This window comes from Engystomops pustulosus, chromosome 4 (assembly GCF_040894005.1).
Source record: "Engystomops pustulosus chromosome 4, aEngPut4.maternal, whole genome shotgun sequence".
In the NCBI taxonomy this organism is placed as follows: domain Eukaryota; kingdom Metazoa; phylum Chordata; class Amphibia; order Anura; family Leptodactylidae; genus Engystomops; species Engystomops pustulosus.
In genome coordinates this window covers 674,891-689,953 of record NC_092414.1, presented here as the reverse complement: position 1 = coordinate 689,953, position 15,063 = coordinate 674,891, and the positions used below count along the sequence as shown (strand labels likewise).

Below are 15,063 nucleotides of genomic sequence, written 5' to 3'. Positions count from 1 at the left end.
ATAAGAGACATTTATTTCACAGATACCTTAGAATATATCATATTGTATATGATTATTACCTAAATATTTATTCAATAAAACATTGATGTAATGTATTTATTCTAGTAAGTACAAGGTTCTGTTTTATAATGAAACCAAAGTCTTCAGATCTTTATTCAGTGTGTTGTTCCCTAATTGAAGTGTTATATCCACTTTATTTTATTCCACATTCTCATCTATCCCTTTATACTGTATTCAGTATGGAGAACCCGAGACATGTGTCATTTATTTATTTCTGTGTAACAATAAACCTTGAGTTGTTCTGAGTATGAAATATCCCTGTAAGTCAGTCAGAGACCTCACTCCATGTGTTATACTATAGACCTTTGAATTGGAATCCTATTAAATTGTTATAGGTAGACGTCCTTGTAATAGTCATGATGATTGGTCATTAAATATCTTTGTCAAATGAACCCAAAAAATAAAAAATATATGACATAAGTTCCTTTTAAGTAAATTCTGTCGGTATGTCTAAAAATGTCTTGTCTTGTGTGTGCACATTCTTACAAGTCTTAAAAAGAACAATTTATAATATAAAAATAAATGTTGAATCCCCAAAATGTAAATCCTTAGATAGATGCATAAACAAATGTGGTTGTTCTGGAAAGCCGGATTCAGATATGTTTTTTTCCATGTGAATTTTTTCTTCTTCAGTTATAACATCACACTCCCTCCATTCATCATTCACTGCAGCTGCCACCATCACTCAGCCTCTCCACACACTCCTCATACATACTGGATGTATGTGGCCTCATTCATTGTTCATTAATGAATGCATATGTAATTTCTGATTAACTGATGCGCATTTAACCATGAGTGAACTTTAGATGTGAAGTACTTCATTGTGGATCACATATAACATATAACATTATTTCTTCTTATTTGCCTTGAAGTTCTATGCTGAACTTACACAAGAGACATCACAGCACTGCAGATCTCATGTTACATGAACCAACATTTTCCACGTACAGAGATATATATACATACATAGACTGACAGAGTGATATATTTATATATACATAGACTGACAGAGTTATGTATAAGACCACGGTATTAATGTCACCACATGTCGTCATCAGCTGACCCGACTATTCATGCTAAGCATAAATTTCATGCAGCATCTTCTTATGAGATACAAGTGACACATTGTTTAATTTCATACGTGCACAAGATATTAGTTATGAAGTTATGAATTAGTTAATAACTTCTATTGGTTAGACCTTTCATGCAATTAGAGTCACAATAATTATTATTATATCATTTGATCATTTAGCTGCTTCTTTTTCCTGTAACTTTGTCAAGAGAAATAGAAATATCATTAGAAATCAATAAATACAACAATAATTTCACAAAGTTGAAAGTTAACTAAGAGAATTGACTCTATAATTTATACTGACTTCTACTCATTATGAAAGGAATAAAAAGGTCTGAAACTTCACCAACTAGAGCAAAACTCTTGTATCATGTGACCTCATACATAACCTTGTATCTCATGACAAATAACACAACTTGTCCTATACACCGATAGATTTATATTCACAGTTACCAACAATTACCACAAATAACAGAACTGTCATTATCCAAAAATCATTTCCTTTAAACAAGTCCGAGTCATCAACCAATCAGTAGTAAATCCAGGTCTGTACTCAGCCAATACCTAATCCATGTCTGTATCTCCTTCCATCCAATATGTCATTGAATATCGTTTTCACTGTATCTTTCCTATGGTAGACAAGAGCAGTGGCTTTATCCATAGACTCAATGACTGAGGGGATATCATATTTACAGAAAACCTTCTGACTATGTGTCCCTTCCCTCACATCAGGGAATCTTTGCTGCGCACCAGGCACATTGATATCAATCTCTTTATATTCAGAAATAGATTGACATTTAGAAGGCTCCTTCTTAACACTTAAAGGTAAAGACAAATTACTACTTGGTACACATTTCATAATTTCATGATAAGGTTTTCGCTCTATGTGTAATTTGCGCCGTTCCTGATAGATATTGTTACATTGTCTTCTGGGGGCAGATACTTTGTGTAATTGTTTAGGGAGATTTTTGTAACTATCTGTCTCTTTTCTGCCTATATTATGTCTATGAACCTGTGACTGGTTCTTGCTTTGCTTTCTAACATTATCTAAAAATTTAGCAACTTTGAATAAAGAAGGTTGATCTGAGGCAAATACAAGTGCAGCAGCAGTAAGGAATGCAAATTTCTTAATGAATTCTCTCATTATTGAGCGAGGATTACAAATTCCAATCGCTTTACACGTTCTCTCAAACATTGACAGGAACGAGAATGTACATTCCTTTCTACCAATTTTCAGCTCACGTAAAATCTCATAAGAAGGCATGCTGTCACTTGTAGTGCACCAGAGTAACTTCTTCAATCTGTCTACGTCACTGTCATGTGACCACTCCCTAGACTCGTCATCAAGTGAATTTTCTAATTCTAGTCGCCTGGAAAACTCTAGAGGAAGCCACATTTTAAACAACTGATTTTTCTGTTCAATAGATAAATCAAATTTCTCCACAAAGCTCTCAAAGATTTCATGATTCCTGCACACATGGATTTTAGCATTATATGTCGGAACCTCTTTGCTCAGATTAAGTAAATGCTTCTGCATTTTTAACTTCAGGCTGGACTCTTTCATCTCCAATGCCTGTTTCTGAAAAGACACAGAGTCGCCTCCAGCAGAGAGGACACAGACCTGTCCCTGATCACTCTGCTGAGATACATCATTACACGTCTTACTGTCACTATCTCTCTCCTTACACATCACATTATCTGTCTTAGAGATGGCAGTAGGTTTCTTAGCTATGGATCTGTCTAGCACAACCTGATGATAGACTTTTACCATATGCACAATGTTCCTCAATTTCTCTTTGTCTTTTCTGACTGTAACACGTTTCCTCTCTATCTTCCTGTTCTCCTGTTGACATTCATTATATAAACTCAACCAAACAGTTTCTAGATCTGACTGATCACTAGGCACAAACTTAAACTCTAAGTTACATTTCTTAGTAAAAGAATCAATGATTTCCATACTTACAACCTTGGATCCTGCACCTGTTGTCCTTCGTCAGAAGATTCTCAGTTTCTACGATCGTGACAGTTTGAAATGTCTTTATGGGACGATTCCTTCTCCCCCTCTTCAGACTGGAACTATCGTATATCCGCTAGGCTCGCCATTGTAAAGATCTAATAATAGATATTGTCTATTGTTCTGTGTATTGTTAAATGTAATTTGATACAAATAACTACACTTGGTGTCAAAGTGATTATTCCCAAAATACGTCACTCGGTGACACCAGAAGGACTCGATGATACTTATAAAAAGTCTCCTTTATTGGCATCATCCAGGTTGCAGAATACAGGATACAAGATACTTGCGCAGATTATCAGTCACGTGTCCATGTCAGTCAGTGTATCAGTGAGGATATGTTCTGTAATGGCCGGGAGGTTCCATCTCTTCCCGTGGCTCTTCATATATTGTCATACATTACACTTGTTGTCTTTTCTTCTCCATGTGTCGTTCGAGATGTGAGAGCAGTAGTTTCAGTTGTGAGCGTTGTCCAGCTGTTGTAGCCTTGATGTATCAGCCCCGATGTAACAGCCTCTCGGTATCAGCCGCCATGACACTCTCTGTGTGTCATATATATATATGGTCCTAGTAGAGGTGTGTCTTGTAGTGTTGGACGTTCTGTGTCCCTATATATGGTATTCATATATATTTAGGCTTTATGTAATGTACAGTAGCTCATCCCATACACTATATGTCACAGCTCGTGTACAGCTCGTGTACAGCTCGTGTATCAGTTTAACACTTTATAGTCTACAAGTGAATATTGTGATATATACTTTTTAACACTACTCCCCAAACAGCACTTCTAAGAACCTTTTGTATAAGATCAAGTGTAGTAGCGTTCTTATAAGTTTAGGATATGGCGGGTGAGGGGAATGTAAACAGATGCGCAAGAAGCGCTGAAATAATATCGGTAAATGATAAAAGTTTGCCAGTATATTTTGTGGATTACACAGCAGGGTGGCGACAAAGTTAACAAGTTTGATGTGGAATGCCCTGCAATAGCTCTTGGGCGGTGTGCCTTTTATCACCTAGGCTCAGCAGTTTGAGCACCGCCTGCTGTCGCTTAGCAACGGCACTGCTGCTGTGCCTAGAGCTACCGACTGATGGCGCCATGCCCACGGATGGTAATTCGGAGGAGGAGGAGGTGGAGGAGGGGTGGGAGGATTTGGAGGTATAGTAGGCCTTTGAGACCTGGACCGAGGTAGGCCCCGCAATCCTCTGCGTCGGCAGTATATGACCAGCCCCAGGGTCAGACTCGGTCCCAGCCTGCACCAAGTTAAGTGTAGTAGCGTTCTTATAAGTTTGGAATATGGCGGGTGAGGGGAATGTAAGCAGATGCGCAAGAAGCGCATGATGCGCATGGAGCTGGCGCTCCGCTGCTAGGCGAGCTTTCGCCAATCCAAGCCCCTGTCTCTAGGCTACTCCCCAAACAGCACTTCTAAGAACCTTTTGTATAAGATCAAGTGTAGTAGCGTTCTTATAAGTTTGGGATATGGCGGGTGAGGGGAATGTAAACAGATGCGCAAGAAGCGCTGAAATAATATCCCTAAATGGTAAAAGTTTGCCAGTATATTTTGCGGATAACACAGCAGGGTGGCGACAAAGTTAACAACTTTGATGTGGAATCCATGAAAACAACCCAAATTTCTGCCTGACACACCTCGTTTGATAAGGGGACGATGTATGGAGGCAGCTATATGGACGACTTTTGGAGGTAGCAATGGAGACAACGTGTGGAGGCTGCTATGGAGACAATTTAATTTGGATAGTGCCTGTATGTGGCAGTCCAAAAAAGTTTTCAAACCAGAGGAGCAGGTAGGTGGCCCTCCAGAAAAATGAAATAGATTGAGTGCCTGTATGTGGCAGTCCAAAAAAGTTTTCAAACCAGAGGAGCAGGTAGGTGGCCCTCCAGAAAAATTGAATAGATTGAGTGCCTGTATGTGGCACTCCCAAAAATTGTTTAAAACAGAGGAGCAGGTAGGTGGCCCTCCAGAAAAATTAAATGCATAAAGTACTATAGCTAGAGCCAGTGGGCCCTGTCAAAAAATAGCCAATTTCCTCTGCTTTAGTGTACAAAGAGGAGGAGGAGGAGGAAAATGAGGAGGAGGAGTGCATACATTATTCAGGTTGAGCTTCCTTCACCTGGTGGAGATTGGAAATCCTGAGAAATCCAGGCTTTATTCATCTTGATAAGCCTCAGCCTGTCAGCGCTGTCAGTCGACAGGCATGTACGCTTATCGGTGATGATGCCACCAGCTGCACTGAAAACCCGCTCGGACAAGACGCTAGCGGCAGGGCAGGCAAGAACCTCCAAGGCGTACAGCGCCAGTTCGTGCCACATGTCCAGCTTTGAAACCCAGTAGTTGTAGGGAGCTGTGTGATCATTTAGGATGATGGTATGGTCAGCTACGTACTCCCTCACCATCTTTCTGTAAAGATCAGCCCTACTCTGCTGAGACTGGGGACAGGTGACAGTGTCTTGCTGGGGTGACATAAAGCTGGCAAAAGCCTTGTAAAGCGTACCCTTGCCAGTGCTGGACAAGCTGCCTGCTCGCCTACTCTCCCTCGCTACTTGTCCCGCAGAACTACGCACTCTGCCGCTAGCGCTGTCAGAAGGGAAATACTGTTTCAGCTTGTGCACCAGGGCCTGCTGGTATTCATGCATTCTCACACTCCTTTCCTCTGCAGGGATGAGAGTGGGAAGATTTTGCTTGTACCGTGGGTCCAGGAGAGTGAACACCCAGTAATCGGTGCTGGAATAAATTCTTTGAACGCGAGGGTCACGGGATAGGCAGCCTAGCATGAAATCTGCCATATGCGCCAGAGTCCCAACGCGTAAGAATTCACTCCCCTCACTGGCCTGACTGTCCATTTCCTCCTCCTCCAACTCCTCCAACTCCTCTTCTTCTGCCCATACACGCTGAACAGTGAAGGACTGAACAATGGTCCCCTCTTCTGTCTCGCCAACATTCTCCTCTTCCTCCTCCTCCACCTCCACCGATATGCGCTGAGAAACAGACCTGAGGGTGCTTTGGCTATCAACAAGGGAATCTTCTTCCCCCGTCTCTTGTGACGAGCGCAAAGCTTCCGACTTCATGCTGATCAGAGAGTTTTTCAACAGGCCAAGCAGCGAGATGGTGAGGCTGAGAATGGCGGCATCGCCACTGACCATCTGTGTTGACTCCTCAAAGTTACTCAGCACCTGACAGATATCAGACATCCACGTCCACTCCTCATTGTAGACTTGAGGAAGCTGACTGACCTGACTACCAGTTCTGGTGGAAGTTGACATCTGGCAGTCTACAATCGCTCTGCGCTGCTGGTAAACTCTGGATAACATGGTTAATGTTGAATTCCACCTCGTGGGCACGTCGCACAACAGTCGGTGAGCGGGCAGTTGGAGGCGGCGCTGCGCTGCCCTGAGAGTGGCAGCATCTGTGCTGGACTTCCTGAAATGCGCACAGATGCGGCGCACCTTCGTGAGCAAATCAGACAGATTGGGGTATGTCTTGAGGAACCGCTGAACTATGAGATTTAACACATGGGCCAGGCATGGCACATGTGTCAGTCTGCCGAGTTGCAGAGCCGCCACCAGGTTACGGCCGTTGTCACACACAACCATGCCTGGCTTCAGGTTCAGCGGTGCCAGCCACAGATCAGTCTGCGCCGTGATGCCCTGTAATAGTTCTTGGGCGGTGTGCCTTTTATCGCCTAGGCTCAGCAGTTTGAGCACCGCCTGCTGTCGCTTAGCGACGGCACTGCTGCTGTGCTGCTAAAGCTAGCGACTGATGGCGCCATGCCCACAGATGGTAGTTCGGAGGAGGAGGTGGAGGAGGGGTGGGAGGAGGAGGAGGTATAGTAGGCCTGAAAGACCTGGACTGAGGTAGGCCCCGCAATCCTCGGCGTCGGCAGTATATGACCAGCCGCAGGGTGAGACTCGGTCCCAGCCTCCACCAAGTTAACCCAATGTGCCGTCAGCGATATATAGTGGCCCTGCCCGGCAGCACTCGTCCTTGTGTCCGTGGTCAGGTGGACCTTGTCAGAAACGGCGTTGGTCAGGGCACGGATGATGTTGTCTGACACGTGCTGGTGCAGGGCTGGGACGGCACATCGGGAAAAGTAGTGGCGGCTGGGGACCGAATACCGAGGGGCGGCCGCCGCCATGAGGTTGCGAAAGGCCTCAGTCTCTACTAGCCTATAGGGCAGCATCTCCAGGCTAAGCAATCTGGAGATGTGGACATTAAGGGCTTGGGCGTGCGGGTGGGTTGCACTATATTTCCGTTTCCGCTCCAGCGTCTGGGGTATGGAGAGCTGAACGCTGGTGGATGCTGTGGAGGATCGTGGAGGCGACAATGGGGTTTTTGTGGCAGGGTCCTGGGCAGGGGGCTGACTATCAGCTGACACAGGGGAAGGAGCAGTGGTGTGCACGGCCGGAGGTGAACGGGCTTGGTGCCACTGAGTGGGGTGTTTAGCATTCATATGCCTGCGCATACTGGTGGTAGTTAAGCTAGTAGTGGTGGAACCCCTGCTGATCCTGGTTTGGCAAATGTTGCACACCACAGTCCGTCGGTCATCCGGTGTTTCCTTAAAGAACCTCCAGACTTCTGAAAATCTAGCCCTCGCCGCGGGAGCCCTCGCCACGGGAGCTTCACTACGTGACACATTTGGCGCTGATGCACCAGCTCTGGCCCTGCCTCTCCGTCTGGCCCCACCACTGCCTCTTCCAACCTGTTCTGCTATAGGACTCGCCTCTGTCTCAGAAGCACTGTGTTCACCCGGCCTCTCAACCCAGCTTGGGTCTGTCACCTCATCATCCTCGGATCCCTCAGTCTGCTCCCCCCTCGGACTTCCTGCCCTGACAACAACTTCACCACTGTCTGACAACCGTGTCTCCTCATCGTCCGACACCTCTTTACACACTTCTTCCACTACGTCAAGAAGGTCATCATCACCCACAGACTGCGACTGTGGAAAACCTGGGCATCGGAAAATTGCTCAGCAGCAACCGGACAAGTGGTTTGTGACTGTGGGAAGGGTCCAGAAAACAGTTCCTCAGAGTATGCCGGTTCAAATGCCAAATTTTCCTGGGAGGGGGCAGACTGGGGGGGAGGAGGCTGAGGTGCAGGAGCTGGAGGAGTGGCGATTTCGGTGACATGGGTGGACTGCGTGGAAGACTGACTGGTGGACAAATTGCTCGAAGCATTGTCGGCAATCTACGACATCACCTGTTCGCACTGTTCTGGCCTCAACAGTGCTCTACCACGAGTCCCAGTAACTTCAGACATGAACCTAGGGAGTGTAGCTCTGCGGCGTTCCCCTGCTAACTCATCAGCAGGTGGGGTCTCACCCCGCCCAGGACCACGGCCTCTGACCTCTGCAGTAGTTGGACGCCCACGTCCCCGCCCTCGTCCTCTACCCCTAGCCCTCGGGTTAAACATTTTGAAAATGAAAGTTATAACTTTAATTTTTTTTTAACTTTTTTTTGTGTTTTTTTTTGTTTTTTAGTTTTTAAAACCAAACGATGCTATCCTATTGCTATGGCTATTTTCTAGCCAAGTATGAAAGCACACTACTATGCCAGATGAGATGACGCTGAGTTATTAAAAAAATAAACGTAAAATAAAAAGAAACTGCCAGACTGTGCCTAATTGAAATCAAACCCCTAATAAATTGTCCCACTTCTGTGTTTGAGGTGGATATGTGTGTCACTAAGCGCAAAACACAACGGTCGCAAGTCTCACTACAAATTCCTCACAATATGGTACTAGCTGCACTACTAGTGCCAGCAAGCCCAGCCACAAGCAAACAAAAAAAAAAAAGTAGAACGTTATTGTAGCCCTAAGAAGGGCTGTTGGGTTCTTGTAGAATCACTCCTGCCTAACACTATTCTAATAGAACAGCCTAACGCTATCCCTGACCAGCAGCAGCTCTCTCCCTAGCGGCATCCAGACAGAGAATGATCCGAGCAGCGCGGGCAGGGGCTAGTCTATCCCAGGGTCACCTGATCTGGCCAGCCAACCACTGCTATCCACGTGTAAGGGTACCACGTCATGCTGGGTGGAGTGCAGAGTCTCCTGGCTTGTGATTGGCTCTGTTTCTGGCCGCCAAAAAGCAAAACGGCGGGAGCTGCCATTTTCTCGAGCGGGCGAAGTATTCGTCCGAGCAACGAGCAGTTTCGAGTACGCTAATGCTCCAACCAGCATCAAGCTCGGACGAGTATGTTCGCTCATCTCTACCACCGATACATCCATAGTCACCGATACAGGGATAGCCACCGATACATCCATAGTCACCGATACATCCATAGTCACCGATACATCCATAGTCACCGATACATGATACAGGGATAGCCACCGATACATCCATAGTCACTGATACACCCATAGCCACCGATACATCCATAGTCACCGATACATCCATAGTCACCGATACATCCATAGTCACCGATACATCCATAGTCACCGATACATCCATAGTCACCGATACATGATACAGGGATAGCCACCGATACATCCATAGTCACTGATACACCCATAGCCACTGATACATCCATAGTCACTGATACACCCATAGCCACCGATACATCCATAGTCACTGATACACCCATAGCCACCGATACATCCATAGCCACCGATACATCCATAGCCACTGATACATCCATAGCCACTGATACATCCATAGTCACGATACATCCATAGTCACCGATACATCCATAGTCACTGATACAGCCATAGCCACTGATACATCCATAGTCACCGATACATCCATAGTCACTGATACATCCATAGTCACCGATACATCCATAGCCACTGATACATCCATAGTCACCGATACATCCATAGTCACCGATACATCCATAGTCACCGATACATCCATAGTCACCGATACATCCATAGTCACCGATACATCCATAGTCACCGATACATCCATAGTCACCGATACATCCATAGTCACCGATACATCCATAGTCACCGATACATCCATAGTCACCGATACATCCATAGTCACCGATACATCCATAGTCACTGATACATCCATAGCCACTGATACATCCATAGTCACTGATACATCCATAGTCACCGATACATCCATAGTCACCGATACATCCATAGTCACCGATACATCCATAGTCACCGATACATCCATAGTCACCGATACATCCATAGTCACCGATACATCCATAGTCACTGATACATCCATAGTCACTGATACATCCATAGTCACTGATACATCCATAGTCACTGATACATCCATAGTCACCGATACATCCATAGTCACCGATACATCCATAGTCACTGATACATCCATAGTCACCGATACAGCCATAGCCACCGATACATCCATAGCCACCGATACATCCATAGTCACTGATACAGCCATAGCCACTGATACATCCATAGCCACTGATACATCCATAGTCACCGATACAGCCATAGCCACCGATACATCCATAGCCACCGATACATCCATAGTCACCGATACATCCATAGTCACTGATACATCCATAGTCACCGATACATCCATAGTCACCGATACATCCATAGTCACTGATACATCCATAGTCACTGATACATCCATAGTCACTGATACATCCATAGTCACCGATACATCCATAGTCACCGATACATCCATAGTCACCGATACATCCATAGTCACTGATACATCCATAGTCACCGATACATCCATAGTCACCGATACATCCATAGTCACCGATACATCCATAGTCACTGATACATCCATAGTCACTGATACATCCATAGCACATAGTACACCCCCTGTATTTAGTACACTCTGCACTGCTCTTATTAAATGTTCCCCCAATGTGTTGTAATTTAATCCTGATTGAAGTGGGGATACAAACTGTTCATAATATGACGTGATTCCTCCTCTCCTGCAGGAACACCTTCCTGGGCCTCACGGTTGGGATCCGGGCCCCGTCCTTCCTCTTATTCCTCTGCTTTATATTTATGGTGAAGAAGAAGTACCCAGCGAAGAAAGGGAACGAGGCCAAGAGACCGGAGTCCACTGATGGTGGGAAAGGGGCGAGCGATGCCCCCGAAATAGAGAAACAGACTTTTATATAGTGACCCCCACCCAAAAATCATGAGAAGTCCTGGTACAAGGATCCTGATAGGTTCTGGTCACATGACTGCTCACACAATGTACAGATCTAATAAAATATATCCACAGCTGCCTCACGTCTCTATAAGTCCTGCCTGTATACCCTGTGTGAGAGGTAGTCACAGCCCCGCCCCCTGCCTGTATATCCTGTGTGATGGTAGTCACAGCCCCGCCCCCTGCCTGTATATCCTGTGTGAGAGGTAGTCACAGCCCCGCCCCCTGCCTGTATATCCTGTGTGAGAGGTAGTCACAGCCCCGCCCCCTGCCTGTATATCCTGTGTGAGAGGTAGTCACAGCCCCGCCCCCTGCCTGTATATCCTGTGTGAGAGGTAGTCACAGCCCCGCCCCCTGCCTGTATATCCTGTGTGAGAGGTAGTCACAGCCCCGCCCCCTGCCTGTATATCCTGTGTGATAGTAGTCACAGCCCCACCCCCTGCCTGTATATCCTGTGTGAGAGGTAGTCACAGCCCCGCCCCCTGCCTGTATATCCTGTGTGAGAGGTAGTCACAGCCCCGCCCCCTGCCTGTATATCCTGTGTGAGAGGTAGTCACAGCCCCGCCCCCTGCCTGTATATCCTGTGTGGGAGGTAGTCACAGCCCCGCCCCCTGCCTGTATATCCTGTGTGAGAGGTAGTCACAGCCCCGCCCCCTGCCTGTATATCCTGTGCGAGAGGTAGTCACAGCCCCGCCCCCTGCCTGTATATCCTGTGTGAGAGGTAGTCAATCTTTTTATTTATAATACACAAATACAAAATATTCACACACGATACACAAGACAATTATAAGACCGGCCTGCTGGGTAATATTACTCAGATAAGTCTCATCAAGTCTCATGCCAGAGCCGTCGCCGTCACCATCACCAGAGCCGTCACCATCACCAGAGCCGTCACCATCACCAGAGCCGTCACCATCACCAGAGCCGTCACCATCCCCAGAGCCGTCCTATCACTAGACACAATTAAAGTCTCCACACAACATAAACACCGATCTCCAGACTCCTGCAGGTCACTTAGATTTCCTGGTCTTCTTCCTTCTACCACTACTGTGTCCTTTTGTTCCCCACCTCTTGGTGGACATGGACACGGCAATGTTCTCCTCAGCCGGCTCCTCCACACTGCGCTCCTCCACACCGCGCTCCTGCATGTCAGGATCACACGTATCTCCCACTTCTTCTCCTAAGACGTGGAATTTCCCAGGAGAGATCTCCACATCCGGTGATGCTCCTGCAGATAGATGTTTCCCAGACTCCAGTCTAGATGCCACATTCTTACGTTTTACCACCTTGAAACCATCATCATCCATAGGCTGCATCACTTCTGTGGTGGTACCGGCACTAGGACAACTGCTGGAGGCATCTTCAGGTACCTCAGAGGTCACTCCAGTAACTGATGACACCTCAGGCTGGACATCCACCATCTCTACTTGCTGCTCTACTGGATCTGTAACTGGATCACACAAGCCCCGACATCCAGGGTCACCAGAACTCTGGACTCCAGCACCAGAACCCACAGTGAGGTCCCCTGAGCTATGGTGCTCTTGGTTGAGGTCTTCTTCTGCAGGTATATCTCCTCCTCCTCCTTCCTTTGCCGTCTCCTCACCTGGCGGCTCACAGCTCTTATTATGCTGAGCGTCTGGACAATCCAGAAAAGTATGTCCATAAAGCGAGCAGAGATTGCACCTCACGTGTCCTGTACAGGCGTCTCTCCGGTGTCCCAGCTCTCCACACAGGGAACATTTGGCATGAGGGCAGGAATACGCCATGTGCCGGCCGCCACATCTGTGGCACAGTCTTGGCTGCCCGGGATAGTAACATATCCCCCTGTCAGAGCCCAAGAAGAAGACGTGCGGCAGATGTCTGGTGACTCCCCGGTCCTGGATCAGCTGCACTCTGACCTTATATCCGCCATTCCAGATCCCCTCTTCATCATAGATCTTATGTGGCTCATCCAGAACCAGACATTGTCTCCGCAGCCAGAGCAGCACGTCGCCCAGAGCCACCACCAGTGCAGCACGTCCCCCAGAGCCACCACCAGAGCAGCACGTCCCCCAGAGCCACCACCAGAGCAGCACGTCCCCCAGAGCCACCACCAGAGCAGCACGTCCCCCAGAGCCACCACCAGAGCAGCACGTCACCCAGAGCCACCACCAGAGCAGCACGTCACCCAGAGCCACCACCAGAGCAGCACGTCCCCCAGAGCCACCACCAGAGCAGCACGTCCCCCAGAGCCACCACCAGAGCAGCACGTCCCCCAGAGCCACCACCAGTGCAGCACGTCGCCCAGAGCCACCACCAGTGCAGCACGTCGCCCAGAGCCACCACCAGTGCAGCACGTCGCCCAGAGCCACCACCAGTGCAGCACGTCGCCCAGAGCCACCACCAGTGCAGCACGTCCCCCAGAGCAGCATGTCCCCCAGAGCCTCCACCAGTGCAGCACGTCCCCCAGAGCCACCACCAGTGCAGCACGTCCCCCAGAGCCACCACCAGTGCAGCACGTCCCCCAGAGCCATCACCAGTGCAGCACGTCCCCCAGAGCCACCACCAGTGCAGCACGTCGCCCAGAGCCACCACCGGTGCAGCACGTCCCCCAGAGCCACCACCGGTGCAGCACGTCCCGCAGAGCCACCACCGGTGCAGCACGTCCCGCAGAGCCACCACCGGTGCAGCACGTCCCCCAGAGCCACCACCGGTGCAGCACGTCACCCAGAGCCACCACCAGAGCAGCACGTCACCCAGAGCCACCACCAGAGCAGCACGTCCCCCAGAGCAACCACCAGAGCAGCACGTCCCCCAGAGCCACCACCAGAGCAGCACGTCCCCCAGAGCCACCACCAGTGCAGCACGTCCCCCAGAGCCACCACCAGTGCAGCACGTCGCCCAGAGCCACCACCAGTGCAGCACGTCGCCCAGAGCCACCACCAGTGCAGCACGTCCCCCAGTGCAGCACGTCCCCCAGAGCCACCACCAGTGCAGCACGTCCCCCAGAGCCACCACCAGTGCAGCACGTCCCCCAGAGCCACCACCAGTGCAGCACGTCCCCCAGAGCCACCACCAGTGCAGCACGTCCCCCAGAGCCACCACCAGTGCAGCACGTCCCCCAGAGCCACCACCAGTGCAGCACGTCGCCTAGAGCCACCACCAGTGCAGCACGTCGCCCAGAGCCACCACCAGTGCAGCACGTCGCCCAGAGCCACCACCAGTGCAGCACGTCGCCCAGAGCCACCACCAGTGCAGCATGTCGCCCAGAGCCACCACCAGTGCAGCATGTCGCCCAGAGCCACCCCCTCAGACTGGAGAAGGATGGTCACCACCAGAGCCACCACCAGTGCAGCACGTCCCCCAGAGCCACCACCGGTGCAGCACGTTCCCCAGAACCACCACCGGTGCAGCACATCCCCCAGAGCCACCACCAGAGCAGCACGTCCCCCAGAGCCACCACCAGAGCAGCACGTCCCCCAGAGCCACCACAAGTGCAGCACGTCACCCAGTGCCACCACAAGTGCAGCACGTCACCCAGTGCCACCACCAGAGCTGCACGTCACCCAGAGCCACCCCCTCAGACTGGAGAAGGATGGTCACCACCACGGTCAGAGGCTTGGACAGCTGGATGACCTGGAGATACTTCCAGATACTGTTGTCTCTTGTGGGGTTATAGATCTCCCAGAATTGGTCGAGGCTTCGTGGCAGCTTGAAGCTGATGTCATAGATCCTCGTGGTTGGCACATGGATCAGCGCATAGACCTCTAATGCATCAAACTTCATAAATCCTTTCAGAAGATCTTTCCCAATAAACTGTCGTGCTGGGATCCCATCC

At 48.9% G+C, this 15,063-nt stretch overlaps 1 protein-coding gene across 1 annotated transcript in view; it reads left to right on the top strand.

Annotated features, from left to right (window-relative positions):
* LOC140125883 (solute carrier organic anion transporter family member 1C1-like) overlaps window positions 1–11,314 on the top strand; it is a 65,707-nt gene extending 54,393 nt beyond the window's left edge. Inside the window, exon 15 of the mRNA XM_072144764.1 lies at window positions 11,029–11,314. Within this exon, the coding sequence (XP_072000865.1) occupies window positions 11,029–11,215 (187 nt within the window). The 3' untranslated portion in view covers window positions 11,216–11,314. The remainder of the gene's footprint in view (window positions 1–11,028) is intronic.
* Window positions 11,315–15,063: the final 3,749 nt, after the last annotated feature.